The 21,043-nt window shown below is 36.4% G+C and overlaps 2 protein-coding genes across 3 annotated transcripts in view; one reads left to right on the plus strand and one right to left on the minus strand.

Moving 5' to 3' along the window:
• The window catches only part of LOC126821151 (eIF-2-alpha kinase GCN2-like), a 270,365-nt gene that overhangs the window by 106,936 nt on the left and 142,386 nt on the right, over positions 1-21,043 (plus strand). For both annotated transcript variants that reach the window (XM_050549499.2, XM_056101507.1), the window contains exon 13: positions 9,202-9,302. Coding sequence is in view for 1 of the 2 variants with exons in the window: in XM_056101507.1 (XP_055957482.1) it covers positions 9,202-9,302 (101 nt within the window). In the remaining variant the exon portion in view is untranslated. The remainder of the gene's footprint in view (positions 1-9,201; positions 9,303-21,043) is intronic.
• On the minus strand, positions 2,943-5,695 carry LOC126821185 (uncharacterized). The gene is made up of 5 exons (XM_050549591.2): positions 5,511-5,695; positions 4,816-5,071; positions 4,224-4,397; positions 3,991-4,107; positions 2,943-3,661 (listed from the first exon to the last, which is right to left on the minus strand). Exons 1-5 carry the CDS (start codon positions 5,657-5,659, stop codon positions 3,308-3,310), a joined length of 1,050 nt encoding a protein of 349 aa, XP_050405548.1. The 5' UTR covers positions 5,660-5,695; the 3' UTR covers positions 2,943-3,307.

A 21,043-nucleotide genomic window follows, 5' to 3' on the forward strand; every position in this document is an offset into this window, starting at 1 on the left:
GTGCTGTAAAGGGATAGTTAGATGTATTATGAATGGTTAGAGTGGCTGTGGTGTTACAGAATACTATGCCGCCACCGTAACACCACAGCTTTATGATTTGTTAGACAGGAGTGATGTAATGGGTGTCAACAACTGGGTATGCTGGTACCGTCGCAATGTAGCCGTGAAATATATATTGTGGGGGGGAAGGGCGGAAACGGAAAAATATACAATGTTGACAGTATGTGCCAGGCATGAGGCTGCGCAGACCGAGCGGCAGCTCGATAGGGGGTGTGTGGGAGGGTCACCCTCATAAAAATTTTTTTTTTTAAATTTCAGTTTTCTGTAAGCAGTGAAAACACTATTTTGGCATTGTTTGCGGGGTTAAACCTAAAAATCACATTAATACACCTATTGCACGATATTGTGAAACTAGCTGACGAAGACAGCTCGGGCGGCGATTGTTCGACTCGGGGCTGCTCTGTCAGTATCTAACAAACGCATTTAGTTGGCGTACAACTTTTAAAAACCGAATGTCAGTATGGTATTTCTCACATAATTGGTTATCGCAAAAACAGAGTAAACTGAAAGCGAGTAATCTCGACTCAAACCTATAGTCTATAGCCTGCTTACGTTACTACACTCGGTCACTAGGCTTCCTATATTATTGTTTGTGGACGGTTTACTACTCAGTGATAAGCCTGCGCCGCAAAAAGAGGTCTCGCCTTTTATTATTAGTATAATGACTTCCTCATGTGCGGCAGGTTAGTTTGCTTCTAAAAACACTGTTTTCCGTTCCAAAATATACAAAAGTAATTTTCTACCAGATGACCATGGTTCTTTTCACCGAGACTAGATAATTTCTCTCGGTGTAAGGATATAGCTATGGATAAGTTCATACAAGGTCAATAAATCCGCGGTCACTTCGGGTCACACTGTTGAGAAAATAAACCGATGGGTTTGTTTAGTAGCAAATCGAGCGTGAATCAACTGAGTTTGTACTGAAAAATTTTTGAGTGATATGTATGAACTGTCTTCACACATTCGGTTTATAATTAGCGATACACAGGTACAGTGGCAAGTGTTGTACTTCACAGACTGTTTACCTCCGAACTACCTCCGCACGAAATCCCCGATTTGGGTACTTGTTAAAAGAAAAAGAAATAGTACCTGTGCGCATGCCAGTAAAAAAAACCCTAAGAGTTCGCGCATAAAAATGCCCGAACGTACCAGGCGCCAGGTCATCGAGAGATTGGAAAGCTTGTCAACTTCTGAAACTGTGGGAAACGAAGTTGAAATAGAATACATCGAAGAGGACTTTACTCCTATCGAAGGTAGGTTTAATTTACAAAGTTTGGGTGCGATGATTAGTCTACGAGAAAAAAAAAATGAAGGGAAATTCTTATGTTTTGTGAATGAAACATAGGATTTGTCTAATAATTACGGTACTTTGCTGAAAGACAGTTTTAAACTTATAGACCCGGTATTGTACAAATTACAATGCAAAGGACTCCTACTAAGTGGTACTACTACAACCTCATGCCCCTGCCCATACCCCCTAATTTCTGATATTATGCTCGATAATAATTCTAAATTCATTTGGATAATAGCTACCCCCCTCCCCCAATGTCTTGAAATTGATGTAGCGACTCCCTTCTGCTATTTAATATAAATTATGTCTGGATTCCTGCAGCGAAATATACCCATAATGGTATTAAACATAAACTATTCACTTTACGGATGACCAGGCCCTGACGAGTTGTAAGTAGTAGAACTCTGAAACTGAAAGTGATAATCCAACACCACCTGGCCTGAGTTACCCCATTACACCAAATTTCAGCCTCAGGACAGCCGTAACGAAGCCACCAACCCTGAACAGACAGACATATATGCAACAGTCACAAATATTAATATAGCTATATACATGTACCCCTAATTGGCCTCCACGTTTAATAAAATATTATTGTTTAATGTTTGAAATTTACAAAAAACAACTTTTTTCTTTTCTTTCAGTTAATAGTGAACCTGATACAAAAGACTCTGCTACTCAAGTTGATATGTCAATGCGCTTCTGTGCCCGAAAATACATGTTGAGTTCGGAGAAATTTCTATATTATACTGGACTAGAAAGCTATGATGCTTTTATGTGTTTGTTTTACTCGTTTGGGCCAGTAGTTGATGAACTTAGGTATTTTTATGGGACAAAACCTAAGATGTCAACAGAGGACCAGTTTTTTCTGACTTTGGTTAAACTTATACTTGGGAGGAGTAATTTTGAGTTGTCTGACACATTTGAAATATGTGAAAAAGAGCTTATGAACATATTTATAACATGGATAAATTTCATGTATTTTCACTTATGGAAATTAACTGGTGGCCATCCAAAGACTTGGTAAAGTTTTACAGTCCTGCAGACTTTAAGTCTAAGTTTCCGACAACAAGGGTAGTAATTGATGGTACGGAAATACCAATACAAAGGCCAAAACAACCCATTATTCAGCAAGGCACATTTTCCACATATAAAAACAGAAATACGGTTAAGGTCCTTGTAGGTGTTACACCAGGGGGTCTTGTGAGTTATGTGTCCGATGCATTTGGTGGTGCAGCCAGTGATAGGCAGATATGCGAGAGAAGCTGTCTAATGAATTTATGTGAATCTGGTGACTCTGTCATGGCAGATAAGGGGTTTAATGTCCAAGATCTGTTCATACCGTCAAATGTGGAAATTAACATTCCAGAACTTTTTAAAAAAAAGAACAGGATGTCTGGACATTCAGTAGCAAATGATCGAAAAATAGCCAGCAAACGAGTGCACGTTGAACGAATTATCGGACTAGCCAAGACATTTAAAATATTGAAAAAACCTCTAAATAATACAGAATCAAATTTGTCAGATGCAATTATTTCAGTTTGTTTTTATTTATGTAATTTTAGACCAGCCATTGTCCACAATGATGCCTAAGTTGACGTGTATTGATCTTGTAACATTGGATAGAATAAAACATATTAACTCTGATATATTTTTATTTATTAAATAAATATTTATTCAAAATGGCATTCTTAAAATGTGAATCATAGAAACTTGAGAGTCTATTCAACATTTCCATAACAAATTCATGATCATAAAAGATGTCTATGATTTTTATGTCTGTCAAAGTAAAAACAATAAACTTGCACTGTCTCCTACCCGCACAAAACAACTGCCCTTGTATTTGATAGTAATAGTTTTGGGTTTTTTTTAGGGTTAACTTCCCATCAGTTATGGTTAGATATGGAACCGTTTGTTCAGAAATTTAATAATTTCGTGCTGAGTACGGACACTTTACCTCTACCAGAGTTTCATCGTCAATGACTCTATCTGGTGAGGCAGCAAGCATAGGGTGTGTTCACTAACAAAAAGTCCACAACTCTTAGTTTTAGTGTTTGTCAATGTCTCAAAACTCTCCACTGCCACACTTTCATATTGTCTCCCATACATAGTTTGTTTAGTTTTTAGATTTACTGGGTGTAATAGACCCCTCAGTAGCATATCAATGTCTCTCTTTATAGTGGCCTTGCATATATTTCCAAAATTAGAAGATGTAATTCGTTTTCGTCTTTCTGCTGTCCACCTGTCACATGCACTTTGGTATTTGGTTTGCTGCTCAATTTCATAGATTTCAGCCTTTGAAATACAGGATACCTGAAATTACAGTAAATACAAGAAATTATTATCCGATTGACATTTAAACTTAAGATGCATTATTTAAGATATCAACTTAAAATTGGCATCGAGAGTTGATTATGGTCTTGTCATGTTAATAAATGTCTAATTAATAATTTATATATCATTTAAGGCCCCAAAAAGACCTGCAATAGGCAGATTTAGATATTACATAATGACTGTTTATAGAGGAACACTACAATAATAATCTAATCACTGTTACAGAGTCAAACCATTTGTGATCTTGAATAAAGTACAAGACTGTAATTTATCTTATAACAAATAACTGTTTTAAACTAAAATAATACCTTTTCAGTCTTGAGAAAGTGATCCTCCATTGTCAGCTCCATGTAGTCATGGTCAGCTGCTAAGGCTCTTATGTTGGCTGATTCATACATTTGTAGCACAGGCCACTTTGATTTTCCCTGAAACAGAAAAGGTTGTCATAGTACAGGATGATGGAGTTAATATTTCATTTTCATAATGACATAAATCACTCAAAAATCTTAAGATTGATCAAATATGAATTGAATTAGCTCACCTGCCAGTTAAGTACCATGTTTCTCAAGTTTTGTTCATTTTTTGAAGAATTCTTCCTATGCACTGGTCTTGGATCATAAATAGCAGGCTTCACATTTCCTCTGATTCCACTCAGGTTCCTTGTTTTCAATGGACTACCTTTCATGGGCTTACTTTTGTGAAATTTTTGTAAAACCTGAAATGAATGCAAATATCATTAATGAATTTCCTATAATGTTTATTCCAAGTTTGAATGTATCCTAAATATAATGGAATTATGTAAATAAAATTAAACCATATGTTAGTCCCGAAATGACCTAGTTTGTGTTGAGTGGACGTTAAACCCCATTTCTCTCTCTCTCTCCTTATGGGAGATCACACCAGGGCATTCGAGGATTAGACCTGCTGGCAGTTGGGCCTAGGGCTATAATTGTTATACTTATTGCTGTAGTACACATGACTAGGTGTTAACTAGAATAACATTATAATTAAGGCAATATCAGTTATACATCCATGCCTTACACCAAAGTAAGATCAGTATTGGTATTGAAAAGCAAATTAATCAATAAAAATTAAATAATATGACACATCCTGAATAGAGATAATATATATACCTGTGTGCATGTTACTTCTGTTAGAATGCTACCAGATGTGCAGTATTTTACAAGACCAAATAAAACACTTCCCACATGCTTACAATGAGCCAATGGTCCTTGTCCTACTGCACATTCACACTGAGTTTGCTGGATCACTGCATTCCTGTCTATACTTATGTCCACTTTGTAGCTTGTTGATCTTTTCATTTCTGCCCAAACGTTCGAAGTTATATATGTTACATCATTTATGACTACACGCACATATCTTAGATACCTAAAATAAATACAAATGTATGGTAAAAATAAAGGATAAGTTTATGTACAAAAAAGAAACTGAAAAGATGTCACAGACTGATCAGCAGTAATTATTCGCTTGGCGGCTACCATCACTGAGAGGGATGACATTGGGGCAAGTTAATTAGCTCTCAATATTAATTTTTTTTTCTTCTGCAAATTAAATTCCAAAACAATTTTTTAAAATTATTAATGGTACTTTGATAAAAAAAAATATAAAAGAGATGGATTTCTGGATAAAAAATATTTCCTATTTAGTGTAAATGAGTACCGTTCATAACATAGTTAAATCTTACCCAAACTTTGCAAAGGTGTAAAATGAAATGAGTTACAAAGTCACTAACTCTGCCTGATGTGATAGTACATGATTGTGCTGTCAACACCTTAAATAAGATGTGACACCTATGTTTAAAAATTACCTCTGTGCATAAAGAAGTTCAATTTTTTCATTCAACTTTTGGTCACTTAGTTGTAAGAAATCCACTACTCTCTGTTTGGTCACATTAGGGAAGTTCTGTAAGTGATCAGCATGGAGATCTGTATACTCGCTGATTCCAGGCAGACACATGTGGAATTCTGGTGCAGGTTCATTTTTTGAGGAATTTCTGTCATCAAATATCAATCTAGAATTTAAATTAATGAAAGACTAAAATTAGACAGGAAAAGTGTTATTATTAACATGTTATTATTAACAATAATACTAAAATAGTATAGCCTCGACGGCTAGCAATACCGAATATGGTTTTACCTGTTCTGGGCGAAAAGAAAATTTTAATTTAGCCTATTTATTATTGAAAGTGAAAGTTTTTATTATAATTATAATATAGGCCCTATATCAATATGTATTATTTTATATTGTCTTTGTATCCACCAGGTTTCATTACAATAAATTTATAACTAACAACAGTCTTTAATTGTGTAAATTATAATCGGAATGGAAAACAATAACAATCAACGAATTACGTAAACAAACACTTGTGAACACTGACACTGTTTGTTTATTTATATCTGATTAGGCCTAGAGCTATCGACTATCGTTCACTCGAGTTTCTAGCATCTATAAATAAATCTAAAGAAAACATTGGATTATCATCACTTACCGTTCAACCAAATCTCTTTTTTTTCCGGCAACTTTTAATTTACGAACACGAAGAATTTCCTTAAGTTCTAATAACGTTTTATCACAATATTTGTCGTCGAAGTCAGCCATATTTTTAGCGTCTGCTTGTCGCTACGGAGATGTCCTACTTTCTTACAGCGCCACCAGGCGGATTAGTTCTGCCGCAACCTCATTAAGATGGCTTGCTCGAATTCCAATCAAAAGATCAATCCTTTCCAGTCCACGGAGACGGGACCGTTGGGAGAAAATTTTGAAAATTTAACCACGGCAAATGCGTTTTCTGCTATTTTAGCCCGTGTAAGCAACTCCAAAAGTATCCAATGGTTTTGTAACCGAAATCCCATTCTGAATTCCAATCATACAGTCAGACTGTTGCAGCTGCATTCACAATAATAATCGATGCCTGAAAAATGTCGCACAAAGTAGAGTGGCTCCAGACAAAATGTTTTAATCCATAGTCAACTCAGTACAAATTCATGGTATTCAATTAAAATAAAAGTAAAATTAGTGTTTTATTAGGGCTGGATGACAGTTAGGGAAGCAAAACTAGAAATGCCCCAAAAAAATTCAGGTTTACAGACAGAGGCGCCGGTTTTCTTCGAGAGGCGAAGAAGCGGAGCTGACCTTGTATGGACCCCACCCCCACCCCCAAGACAATTTTGGAAGATTTGACGGCCCCAAAAGCGTTTTACTGCTATTCCAGACCGTAAAATTAGTGTTTTATTAGATTTCGGGCACTTTATTTGGCCAAGTAGATAAAATAAATTTTTTTTTTACTTTACCCGTCTGCCCGAAAAGTCAGCTTGCCCGAAAGTTAGGGGGGGCAGCTGCCTCCCCTGCCCCCCTGGCTCGTACGCCTATGTTGGTCGAGACTTTGGAGCACAATAACTCTCCTTCTAATTGTCCCCCGCCTTTCGAAGAAAGCAGGGGACTATTAAAATGGGTTCGTCCGTCTGTCTGTCCGTCCGTCTGTCCGTCCGTCTGTCTGTCCGTCACACTTTTTGGGACACAATAACTCTCTTCCTAATTGAGCTAGAATGTTCAAACTTGGTGTATGTGTTTATTAGGTCAATGCCTTGATGGAGTTCGAAGATGAGCATTTTCCGCTTAGGGTAAGCAGAGATAAGCAATTTGATTGGTTGATGCTTTGGGACACGATAACTCTCTTCCTAATTGGGCTAGAATGTTCAAACTTGGTGTATGTGTTGATTAGGTCAATGCCTTGATGGAGTTCGAAGATGAGCATTTTCCGCTTAGGGTAAGCAGAGATAAGCAATTTGATTGGTTGATGCTTTGGGACACGATAACTTTTAATTGAGCTAGAATGTTCAAACTTGGTGTATGTGTTTATTAGGTCAATGCCTTGATGGAGTTCGAAGATGAGCATTTTCCGCTGAGGGTAAGCAGAGATAAGCAATTTGATTGGTTGATACTTTGGGGCACGATAACTCTATTCCTAATTGAGCTAGAATGTTCAAACTTGGTGTATGTGTTGATTAGGTCAATGCCTTGATGGAGTTCGAAGATGAGCATTTTCCGCTTAGGGTAAGCAGAGATAAGCAATTTGATTGGTTGATGCTTTGGGACACGATAACTTTAGTTCTAATTAAGTGAGATTGATGAAACTTGGTGTATAGATTTATTATATGAATACCTTAACTAAGTTCGATAATGAACATTTTTTGCTGAGGGTAAGCAGAGTGATAAGCAATTTGATTGGTAGAAACTTTGGAACACAATAACTCTCCTTCTAATTGAGGTAGAATGTTCAAACTTGGCATAGGTGTCTATTAGGTGAATGTTTAAACTTGATGTATATGTAGATGTTCATTAGGTGAATGTCTTGACTGAGTTCAATAATTAACATTTCGAGCTGAAGCTAAGCAGAGCTAATCGATTTCATTTGTCGATGGTTTGGGACAAGATAATCTTGATTCTATCTGATAGAGAGTGATGAAACTTAGTGAAAAAAATAAATGTGCGATTAATTAATATGTGTCATCTATTTATTTTGCAATTTCGGCGGGGGACATCAGCCTCACTGTTGGCTTGTTGAGGTAGAATATTCGAACTTGGTGTAGACATTCATTAGGTGAATGCCTTGATGAAGTTCAGTGATAAACATTTTCTGCTTACGGTAAGCAGAGATAAGCAATCTGATTGGTTGATGCTTTGGGGTACGATAACTTTGGTTATAATTAAGTGATAGTGATGAAACTCTGAGTATAGATTCATCATATCATTACCTTGACTAAGTTCAATGATGAGAAATTTGTGCTTAGGCCAAGGAGCGATAAGCAATTTGATTGGTCAAGACGTTGGAACATAACAACTCTGCTTTTAATTGAGGTAGAATGTTTAAACTTGATGTAGATGTTCATTAGGTGACTGTCTTGACTGAGCTTAATGATTGTCATTTCAAACTAAAGCTAAGCTTTGGGACAAGATAACTTTGATTCTATCTGATAGAAAGTGATGAAACTTAGTGTATAGTTGATAATCAGTTTGATTGCTTGATACTTTTGAAAAAAAAAGAAAATGTGCGATTAATTAATATGTGTCATTTATTTATTTGGGGGTTTCGGCGGGGAACATCAGCCTCACTGTTGGCTTGTTTATTTGTACCTTAGGTAATGATTAGTTCTGTCAGTATGTTAATCAAATGTGTGTGCCAGATTAAGGTTGTTATCGAAAAATTGAAAAGTGTTTTAGAGCTTCTGACACAAAAACGGCAATATATCAAATAATTTTAATCAGATTGAGGTGGAATTGTTTTAAAGTGTATATAGCTTTTTAAGTACATATAACTTTGTTTGGTCATTTTATGTAAGAATTCATTCAATAAAAAAAAAGTTTAAATTTATTCGGGTTAGATCAATATAATTTTCATGATTTGTAGTAAATTATGGCAATGATCATTGAAGGAATAAAGCAGTAGCTTGAAAAGTTTTATATGATATAAATATATGGTGATTTTTTAAATTTTACAGGGTATAATGTTATTGTCTTTGGCAGAAGGTGAAAAAGTAACTACCATTCCTCCTACCATACCGACACATTTACCACAAATATTTCACGATTTTCTTACCAAGTAAGATACACTTTATTGTTCTCTTATTATTTCAATCTGATTGAAATTATACTGGTAACATTTTGTTCTGTTATATTTATTGTTTATTGTGTTCTCTTGGCCTAAGGATAGAGGAATCTCTATGGAAGCAAATATGGCCGCAATTTCCACACTAAAACCTCTGGCTTAGTATAGACCATGGGTTCCATGTCGGCTGTATATGCCAGTTGGGACCGAGGGCATTTGAAAATGACCAAAACTGGATCAAGTAACATATTTTATGCTAAATCATAAAATCCATGGACAAGACAAAACTCTGTGCGTGTTGTGATGTAAACTGTCGGGTATAATAAAATTAACAGTGTTCAGTAGTCCACGAATGAAAACCACTGCCAATTAATTATCCTGTTGTATATTGCTCTAATCACAATCAACAGGGGATGAACATCAAACAAATTAAAAGCTTAACATTTAATCAATTTAATTAGCCGTGTTTTGTTTTATAATTAGGCCTAGTACTGGTTGATCATTCTTAAAACCGAGTTGTTGTTACAGCATATTTGCGACTTTCATCGCTCGTGCAACCATATTTACTGTATCAACATCAAACAAATTAAAAACTTTACTTTGATGTCTTCACTTGATAACTAGAGTTAATCATGCGAATGATATATATATATATATATATATATATATATATATATATATCAGAAATGTTAGCATTCATTACATCATTCCAAACCTCTTAGAATAACCAAAGAAAGCAAGATGAATCCGACCGGGATATCTTTAATCAGTCATAGATAACAGATACACCGAGGATCTTTAATCAGTAATAGATACTCCTCGAGTATAGATAGCTGTCAGTAACAGATACACAGGACATCTTTGATCAGTAATAGATACATGTACACCTCGTGTATATCTGCTAGTAATAGACATCGTATCACTGAGAAGTAGTAAAGGTGAGATTTGTACCTTTACAGTATAGTTTTCTCGCGTTTTAGTAAATTTCTACAAATATCGGTAAAATTCTAATTATCGCAACAAATCTAATACGAAGAGGCTAAAATCTGTAGGTACGGTGTGTTAATTAACAGGGGTGAGAAATTGACTGAAAGGTGATATAATTATCGCTTGGGGTGAAAATCTCGGCGACGGTGTGTTTTCTGTACCGGTGTGTTAATTAACGAACGGGTTAAAACGACTGACACGGTGTGTATTCTTTGTTTGGTGAGTTTTCTCGAAAGCATGTTATAACTGCAGCAAAGGTGATTTATCAAGGACCAGCAAGCTTTATCTGACGCGTAGGTGTTAAATCTAATTTGCCGTGCGATTTTTTGTTCGACCGTGTTTTACGCAGATCGGTCTTTGTTAAGTGTAGGTCTTTATACATGGATTTATACGTGGGATAGGTACGTATATCCTTTCTTATACGTATTTCATTTCTTGATGAATACTACGTGTTTTGTACTTCGTACCATAGTCGGACTGCAGTTATTTATATATTTAATCTTTTTTGTGGGTTTAATTTGTTTACAAATTATCGTGCGTACCACTATATAAATGCTTGTATCTTAAAATTGATCACACGCTGTACCGTCATTTCCCGATATCATAACCAACCCCAATTTGATTATCCGATATATTCTAATCGCCATTGTTATCAGATTAACCAATCTGTTTTCGAAGCAGCCATTATATTGTAATCATATTTTCATACAAAACAGCTTTTCGCAGATTTACAGGACGTCTTCCCGATATATTCGCATTAGGGTATGTTTGGTTCCCTTCTTTCAACAGCTTAGATGACCCTTCTTGAACAATTAGTCAAACGTAAAGAAATCTAACTCTCGGTCCCGCATCCGTTGCACGGACTAGGCACAGCTCCATGTGTCGCCTAGCTTGTTCTATTCTAAAAGCATGCAATCGCCTTTGGAAATCACTTTGGTGTCTTTTTTTTTTATTTCTCTCGCTTTATTTGAAACGATTTTCATAATAAGCCGTAGTAATTTTTTAATTTTTTTTACTGCCAATTCTGCTTAATTGTGTGCGCTTTGAAATCTAAAAATTTGACGTAAAACAAATCATGGATACGGGTTTAGAATAGGGTTATAGCATGATCTACATGTATTTGTTAAAGGCCTGTTAATACAATATGAACAATATTGAATATTAAATATGTGTCAGTATATACCAAAAATAAATCACATAAAACGGATGAATAATACAACGTAGATTTGAAACAGAAAGTCTTCAAGTATATATGCGTAAATATGTTTCCCTTTTGTCTAAATCCCATTTATAACTGTTTGATCTCCTTTTGCAGAGCAAAGACTTGTTATTTTGAATGATATCGAGAAGTCACTTAAAGCTGTTACAATCAGAGAAAATATTATAAACATAAAGGGGGCGTGGGGCATTAACAATGTGATAACTCATAAAAAAAAATAATGATGCACACCAAAGTTTTTGCATTAAGAGATGGTTTGTCATGTATATTTCAGTAAATTTCACTATATTTGTTATGTATTCTATTCACATCAACATGTAAAATTGCGTGAAAGAATTAGGCCACTACCTTTATAGGAATATATTTATATAATTAGGCAATAATAATTTATTTGCTGCAGTTACCCATTTCGACATATTCACTATATTTTAAAGTCATAGTTTTAAACCTATATAGCTTCATTTTCAATATTTCTGGCTATTTATTATTCTATATTGAGTTCCACGTTATGAATTTTTTAAAAAGAAACTATTTCAGATCAACAGTAATTTCTAATACACCTTTGATGTAATTAAAATATCTATAGCTTATGTACATAATCCATTGAGGCGTTTGTGTCGCTGACAAATTAGTTTTTAAATAGGATACACAACACATCGTTATTAACTTACAGAGTCATGACGAATTTTAAATTTTATTAAACTAAAGTCATCATATACTATTCAAAAAAAGTAGGGGATATTTGATTTTTAAGTGTTATTAAAGTCACCTAATGAAACTGACGAAGAAACAAATGACAAAATGAAATGAAGTTCACATTCATCGATTTATTCCAAATGATCGTTAGACTAAGTAAGGCACAGACTGACCATTATAAGGGTAAAATGATACCCGGGGTCAAACAGCAAAGTTACCACAGCATCACAACCAAGTCAGTAACGGGTAAATCCTCCTCTGTTTGCCAAACAAGCATTGATCCGACGTGGCATACTCCTAATAAGACGTCTAAGGTCATTTTGGTCCAGATTGTCCCATTCCTGTTGCAACGCAGCAGCAAGTTCTTGGACATTGGCAGGACGTTGTTGACGTTGACGTAACCTCTGTCCAAGAATGTCCCAGACATGCTCGATGGGGGAGAGGTTGGGACTTAGTGCTGGCCAAGGTAATGTGGTGATGTTCTGTTGTTGGAGGTAACCTGTAACGATCCTGGCCCTGTGACATCTTGCGTTGTCATCCTGGAAGATGAAACGGCGGCCATGACGTCGTGCGAACGGCACAACATGGACTGCCAAGATGTTGTCCCGGTAGTACTGGCCTGTAACACGCCCTGCAACAACATGTAAAGCCGTTCTTCCAGCAACAGTGATGCCTCCCCACACCATAACAGAACCACCCCCAAATCGATCATGTCTGATGACGTTAACGTCTTGGAAGCGCTTGTTTCGACGACGCCACACCCTAGCTTCTACGTCTGTCCAAAAAATCAACAGTGAACCATGACTCATCTGAAAACATCACATTGCTCCAGCGTCGATTATCCCAGTGTTGACGATCCCTACACCAACGACGTCTTGCCTGAATGTGATGATCTCTCAAACAAGGGATCACGCGAGGACGTCGGGCGTGAAGGTGACCCCTTTGCAGTCGATTCTGAATCGTCTGGCCACTCACTCTCACACCAGTGTCTGTTTGAAGACGAGCGCTGATCTGATTTGCTGTGATGACACGATTTCTCAAGGCCAAGGTACGGATAAATCGATCCTGGGCTTGAGTTGTCGCCCTTGGTCGACCTGAGCGTGGTCTGTCCTGTACAGATTGTGTATCACGGTATCTGGACCATAGCCTGCTTATGACAGACTGAGAAACATTCATCGTCCGCGCCACAACCGCCTGTGTTGTGCCGATCTGTAGCATGCCAAGGGCACGTAACCTTTCATTTTGGGTAAGCCGACGCATATCAAAATTTGTTTTCTGGTCACTAAAACAATTAAACTGATGTTACCATCCTGGAATTCAATGCCACAATGACTGTAACATTCAAAGTCAGAGTCGTGCAAATCTTGGGTTGGACCCCCATGATGATCCCAAGCATCACCTGCATTCCATGTGGTAGCTATTGGTGCGTTTGGGCGTCACATGTAACTGGAAATGTTTCTTCTGTTAGGTTCTATAGTGACTTTTTTCGTAGTCATTTGCATATTTTAGTATTATGCCCCCAAAATCAAATATCCCCTACTTTTTTTGAATAGTATATAACAAGACAGTGAATGTATTTGGAATATTATTGTTCTGTTCTGAAATCTATAAATTTACCTTTGGTTTATAATACACATTATACAGTTACAATGGAATTGTGTGTCCATTTATTGCCCCTAATAAAGTCTGGCAGCAGTTATATAACATCTAGGTCAATGTTGTTACAAGTTGGTGATCAGCGAAGCGTATAGTTCATGCTCTGGTGTCAATTTGGTGATTATAATTAGAAATGTAAATTTCTACTATGTGAATTGGAAATTCCTTTAAATAATTTAACAAATCCAAAAAGAAGAACAACCAAACAAAAAATAATCTGTTAATATTATTAGAAAAGACTTTAAATTTTCCACAAAGATTTTTTTTTTTTTTTTGGGGGGGGGGGAAATATGCAATAGCAAAATATCATAGTCCTATGATTTAGCATTAGTCCACGTACGCCGTGATAATGTCGGGATAGTAGCACAAGCATTTTCTTCTTTTCAATGTCATCGCGTATTTCTTGGCCTTATATGTCTTTGAATAATTTGAATAACAACATGATAACGTTTCCCCGTCTTCGCCCTGCCCAGTCTTAAATTCCACCCATTGATTATGTTTTTTTTAAAACCCCATTAAATTCCACAAACTATCATTATTGGAGCAAATATGCGTGTAGCAGCAAATGTCTTGGCTAATAAAAATTGCCAATTCGATGAAAAATAAAGCACACAATTCATACGTTACGATTTAATTAAAACATTTAATTATGAACGCATATAAACATCAATAGTAAGTAAGTAAATTTTATTGCATAGAAACGCCCACGAGGAGCAGCATACAATTACAAAAATTACATAAATACAATACAACAAATATACATGTAACAAATAAACGAACATTAATACAATGCAACAAATATACATGTAGCAAATAACGAACGTATTATATGTATATAAAGCTAGAAATCAATTAAAATATGTGACAACAAATAATGGTATTGCTTATACTCTTTATCTTGTCTAGTTCATTTCTTTGTTTGAACATTTCTCTGATTACAATATAATATAATGACTTGGACAGTTTTTTTCGTTTCAGATACTAACCGAAATTTCCTATGAGAAAAAAAATGAAATGAATATAATATATACATATTATGTTAATAGAATAAGCTTTATTTAAATGAGATGCTCGAAAAGTGAACCACACATTTATCCATTGCAATAAGATCAAAATTGAATATACCACAGTATTCACCCACATTACAAAATTGTCCTTTTTGTTGTACTTATTGAAATAAACTGTAACAATTCCAACCAACTTTATCAGCTGATCCATTCGAGCACGAGAAACAACTCCCCGCTCAACATCAAAGAGCAGAGCGAACTGTGTGTGCCTCTCAACATCAAAGAACAGTTCCGTGTGAAAAGTGTGCACGAACCGACACAGAACCTGTGGTTTCTTAATACTGTGGAGTAAATTAATAAAGCTATTTCATACAATGGAAAACAAGCGGCTATATGAACAAGCGTCTCAATATTAGGTCATATATCAGTATTATTCTTTCAAAGACGAGCTTGTTATACACAGAGTTCGATCGAATCTGAATAATGTTCGACAATGAGCAATATTACCATGGGCGGAAGCGGGCGCATGTCTCTATTTTCATCAGTGTACTTTGATATGTGAGTTATCATTTGTTATATATAGTGAGGAAATTACTTTTCTCGGTAGTCCTATCTATGACCCAGGCAAGAAACTATACATTAAAATATTAATACGCCAACGCGTAGTAAATATAGCAGTGACGAAAACTTATAGATTTTCATTAATTGTGCAATTTTACATTTATAAACTTGCTTTCGAAACAAGATTGGTTAATCTGATAACAATGGCGATTAGAATATATCGGATAATCAAATTGGGGTTGGTTATGATATCGGGAAATGACGGTACAGCGTGTGATCAATTTTAAGATACGAGCATTTATATAGTGGTACGCACGATAATTTGTAAACAAGATTAGTAAAGATAATCCCCCAGGAACAAACTAGATCAACACTGTGTGAATTTAAATCAGTATAATCTTCACCAAAACGCGTTTCGAATAAACGACCTAGAAACGATATCGAACCTGAAACATTTTTTCCACTACTTATACCAACAGCAAAAAGCTTCCAGATAATCTTGTCCCGTATTTACAGGTCTTTAGAAAACTCCGATTCAACTTACTGAAAATGTGAAAATCACATTACTTTCCTGAATTTATCCATAGAAAAACACTTTGTACCTAAAGGATACCACCTATTTTTTCGACTTAATTCGAATACTTAATATTATCGAATTCACCTTTTTAAGCAGAATAGATTTAAAGTTTCCACTATACCAATAACAAAGAAATTAGAAGATCAATCTATACACACTTGGATTTGATTTAGAAAAACCTAAAGAAGAATAAATACCGCCAGTACATACCAGATCGAGTAATACCTATTGAAACCAAATCTACGGTCTATTTTTACAGCATCCGTTTTAGAGAAACTGTTATTCTGACAACTTCACCTTTAAGCTATACTTTGTACATTTTCCTCCCGTGGCCCTCTAGACTACAGAATATTATTTTTATTCATAGAGGTGACCAACAACCTCCCTCTTCACTCACAATACGATATCTACCGCCTATCAGCATCACCGATGTCACGATCCACAATTGAACCACTAGCTATGAAACTACTCCTTTGAATTCATAACCACGCATTTTAAAACCGATCGCAGAAAACTCCATACGTATAGGCCTATTCTACGTCTGCACGTTTGAAGACCAGGAGGTTCCGGATGACCGAGACTATACGTATTTCGTCTCTTAGGAAACGACCGCCATTGATGTTACCTGACAATAGTCACTTGATGATAATCAGCGTTTATATTTATTCATTTATTATATAAATTTTGTTTGTACATCCATTTTATTCAACTTTTAAAAAATTATTTATGTACATTAATTTTGATTTAAAAAAATCAACTTTTTTATTCTTTTAAAATCCCAGTATATACAGGGATTAAATTTCTACATCTTTTAATTTTCAACATTTTTTAATCCCAGTATAGGGATTATTTTTTGAATCTTTTAAATAATAATCCTAACCTAAGGATTATTTAATCCCAATTTATTTTAAGGCGCATGCGCCAAAAATTTGTATATATACCACTAATCTGGGATTATTTTTTAATATTGTTCAAATTGCCAACTGATGAAGGGCTATTATATTATAAGATTATACTGATTTAAATTCACACAGTGTTGATCTAGTTTGTTCCTGGGGGATTATCTTTACTAATCTATTCTACACGGACTGGTTCCTGCTCTCCCTCAGATGCATCACTGAGATCCAAACCGGACCACATTGTTACAGGGGAATCTTCCACCCTCCTACTTTTTCGAGTGTGGGGGTTTCATTGTCTCTTTGACTTGGAATTTTAATTTGTAAACAAATTAAACCCACAAAAAAGATCAAATATATAAATAACTGCAGTCCGACTATGGTACGAAGTACAAAACACGTAGTATTCATCAAGAAATGAAATACGTATAAGAAAGGATATACGTACCTATCCCACGTATAAATCCATGTATAAAGACCTACACTTAACAAAGACCGATCTCACCAAACAAAGAATACAAACCGTGTCAGTCGTTTTTAACCTGTTCGTTAATTAACACACCGGTACAGAAAACACACCGTCGCCGAGATTTTCACCCCTAGCGATAATTATATCACCTTTCAGTCAATTTCTCACCCCTGTTAATTAACACACTGTACCTACAGATTTTAGCCTCTTCGTATTAGATTTGTTGCGATAATTAGAATTTTACCGATATTTGTAGAAATTTACTAAAACGCGAGAAAACTATACTGTAAACGTACAAATCTCACCTTTACTACTTCCCAGTGTATATAGCGATCAATTACAGATACACAGGGTGTCTTGCATTCAATAATAAATACATGTTTTTGGTTTTGGTAATAGAAGGATAGCTCGTCTTAAAGTTAGCAACTGATACACAGGGTGTCTTACAGTAACAGATACAAGGTACGTCATAAATCGGATACATATCGTGTATAGCTGTCAGTAACAGATACAGTTGCTTATAAACATGATGGCTTACCGTAAAGGATACATAGGGCATCTTAGATAAGTAATACTAATAGATACGCGTCGTGTATCGCTGTCGCCTGTTAGTAACAGATACATGGGTGGTCTTACAATCAGCAGCATAAACATTAGATGCCTTGTGTCAAAGCCAGTAACAGATACATGTGGTGTCTTAAAAGAACATATACACATAGTGTCCTACAGGAACATATACATCTTACAGGAACACATACATGTGGTGGTGTCTTTACAGGAACATATACACGTGTTATCTTACAGTCAATAATAGATACATGACATGTATAACTTTTGGTAGTGTTGTTTTGTAAGGCATAATTGTTACAAAAGTAGATATGGGTCTTACAGTTAGTAACGGCTGCCAACAGTATTGTAAGCTACCCAGCATCCTAGCACTGCCGGCGAGACGTTACGGAAAAATACAGAGATCTGTATTATCATACGCGGAGGGAGGAAGGGGGGGGGGTATTCGAGTCCTTTCTCCATTCCTACGACAGCAATCCTTCCAGTACTATGGCTTTATATAAGGCGCTCCTGTACCGGGCAGTTCCACCAAGGCCTCAATAGTTAATCGCCTCCATACCTGATTTAGGTTCTCCATGCCTCCTCCTTTTCACTGTCCTGTTAGACAAGCTCTCCATCACTCCGCCGTTGCTGCTCCAGGAATGCTGATGCCATTCATCCCGTGAACAGGTAATTATGTGCTAGGAATATGTACGGTCGTTTGGGGCCTTAAAGCGTATAAAGGGGCATAACTCCATTGGGCATATCGCAGCCCATTAACTAATAACCAAGTAACGCCGTATTTACCAAGGCCACTAAAGTTATTTATTCGGCGAATATGATTACTGCATGCAAAATGTATTAAAATAAATATTTACAATTCATTGGAAAAACAATATTGAAAGCATAGCGTTCGATGTCTGACGTGGTGGGAGATAGCATATAGTCTAGAGCCAAATTCTAACGAAGACGCATTCCGCACACCTGTGCATAATGATAATGGCGCCGCAATTCCTTAAAGCGGCGAATAGTAGAAGCCGTTAAACGCTTGAAAAACATCATGAAATATCGTATAATATTATTATAGGAATGAAAATGTACCGATCATGTTTTATAATAAATCCTCACCTAGTAAAACAATAGGTGCTACTGTTAGAATTGTTTGAAATACTCGAAAAGCTCCAGAGTAGAGATGCTGCTTGACCGAAGTCGATTGCTATCTGCCATCACGTCGTTAACGGGGTCTTATATAGGGAACACCAACGTACCAGGTGACCGGATTGACCAATGGTTGGTTGTCCTTTTTGGGAGCGTCGGAACTAATTACAGCCTAGCGACAATAACATCATAATTTCAAACGATAACAGCCTATGCCGACTTGTCCGGTGCATGTCCAATCTGCTTAAATTTAGCAGTAGTTGATTTAAAATATACAGAATAAGAATCAATAAATTAGTTATAAAACGGACAAGTATCAACACAAAGCCCCAGCAAACATAGGCCTAGTGGCGTCGTGCGCCATTACACAATGAGTGATGGACAAAACGTAGTTCTTACTTTATATTACTAAGTACGGCCAATTATAAGTTAGAAAAGCAATATAAATACAACAACAACAGTAAAAATACTATCATGGACGACTAGGTTGGGATCGTACGAATTTACAATGACATTTTATGGAATTTCGATGAGTTTACATGCTCTAGTACATATAGTTTGCTATCGGGAAAATGTGATGATACAAGGACACACATTACCGGATATAAATACGTAAGTTATAGTTTTGAAATAGTAATGATGTACATAAATCGGACGAAAGTAACGTGTTTCATGACGACGTTCAAGAAATCAAATAACATTATAATAATAACACGGCGGATCGTCGTAGTTGGATTGTAATACTGCTAGTCATGATAACTACAATAATATCACATATTACACTTCCCCCACCCAAGTTTTTAAAATTCTCCCGAATTTTGCACCGTTGCCCTTTAAATAACCAACATGGCATATAAAAACATTGCATATAACAATTACATCATGTAAACGGAAATCTTTAAGCTGATTCATCTTGCACTCTTAAAGGGATGGCTGCGTCATCGATTATGTCAATGAAACGGTCGGTGTCCCGACTTCTCCTGCACTCTCCAACATATCCAGTGTCATGGTTGCGGAAGGAGACACATATTTTTCCAACGCGATTTCTCTCAGTATATTGTACAGGTATATTGTACAGGCAGTGCCAGAAAATTAAATTTTAACAGAAGTTCATCTCTGTCGAACGTGAATGATCCACATCTGAGGTTGAGGCATACGCTCATATACTCCCAAGCAGTCAACTTCTTAGTAGCGTTCATACTTCTCCAGTTTACAGGAGGCCACTTCAGCGACGGTGACGAACCCAAATCTACGACCTCGCTTTCCTCCGAAGCACGTCGTCCAGGTGGAAAGAGGGGCATGGCTCCACATCTCAACAGCTTAAAAGTTCGGGAACTCAGTTTCCAGTCTGGCCTCCGGTCTTCCATCGGCCGTGTCTCGTTCCTTCTACTCGACTGTACATCTCCTCCATTACCGTCCTTTACTCTAACCCTCTTCCCACTCGAATCGTCTTGTTCCGTCGTATTCATGTCGCCATCGTTTCTACCCGTCTTCCTATTTATATCCCCCTCTTTACTAAAATCCTCAATCTTCATTACATCTCTCGCCTTCTTCTTCATTTCCTCTCCGTTTTTCCCTGTTTCTCCTGTCTTGCTGAAATCTTCCTCCCCGTTCTTTTCCTGGTCTCGGCCCTTCTTTCGATCTTCATCTTTATCTTCATTCTTGTTCAGATTTCTGTCTTTCTTATTTAAATCTGCCCCTCCCTTCTTGTTTATCATGTGGCTCCCGTCTTTCCTCCCATCATTTGATCGGTTGTTCTTACACTCTTCTCCCTTCTTGTCTTCTCCCTGTCCTACATCATTATTAGTCCTTGCTTTGTTCTTGATACCATCCCCTTTCTTCCTGTCAAGGACACTGGTGTTCTCTATCACGACAGTGTCCCCAATTCTCACCTTCTTCGGCTTTTCTTTACTCTTGTCTGCATTCCCTTTTTCCTCCACATCTCGTCTAATCTGTAATAATT

Source organism: Patella vulgata, chromosome 5 (assembly GCF_932274485.2).
Source record: "Patella vulgata chromosome 5, xgPatVulg1.2, whole genome shotgun sequence".
In the NCBI taxonomy this organism is placed as follows: Eukaryota; Metazoa; Mollusca; class Gastropoda; family Patellidae; genus Patella; species Patella vulgata.

What these genes read in the sequence shown, in the direction of transcription:
- LOC126821185 (XM_050549591.2), bottom strand. Translation starts at nt 5,659, where the DNA reads ATGTGTCTGCCTGGAATCAGCGAGTATACAGATCTCCATGCTGATCAC. An exon ending in CAGAAGTAACATGCACACAG is followed by an intron (nt 4,398 to 4,815) that starts GTATATATATTA and finishes CATTCATTTCAG; the next exon opens with GTTTTACAAAAATTTCACAA. An exon ending in ACATGGTACTTAACTGGCAG is followed by an intron (nt 4,108 to 4,223) that starts GTGAGCTAATTC and finishes TTTCTGTTTCAG; the next exon opens with GGAAAATCAAAGTGGCCTGT.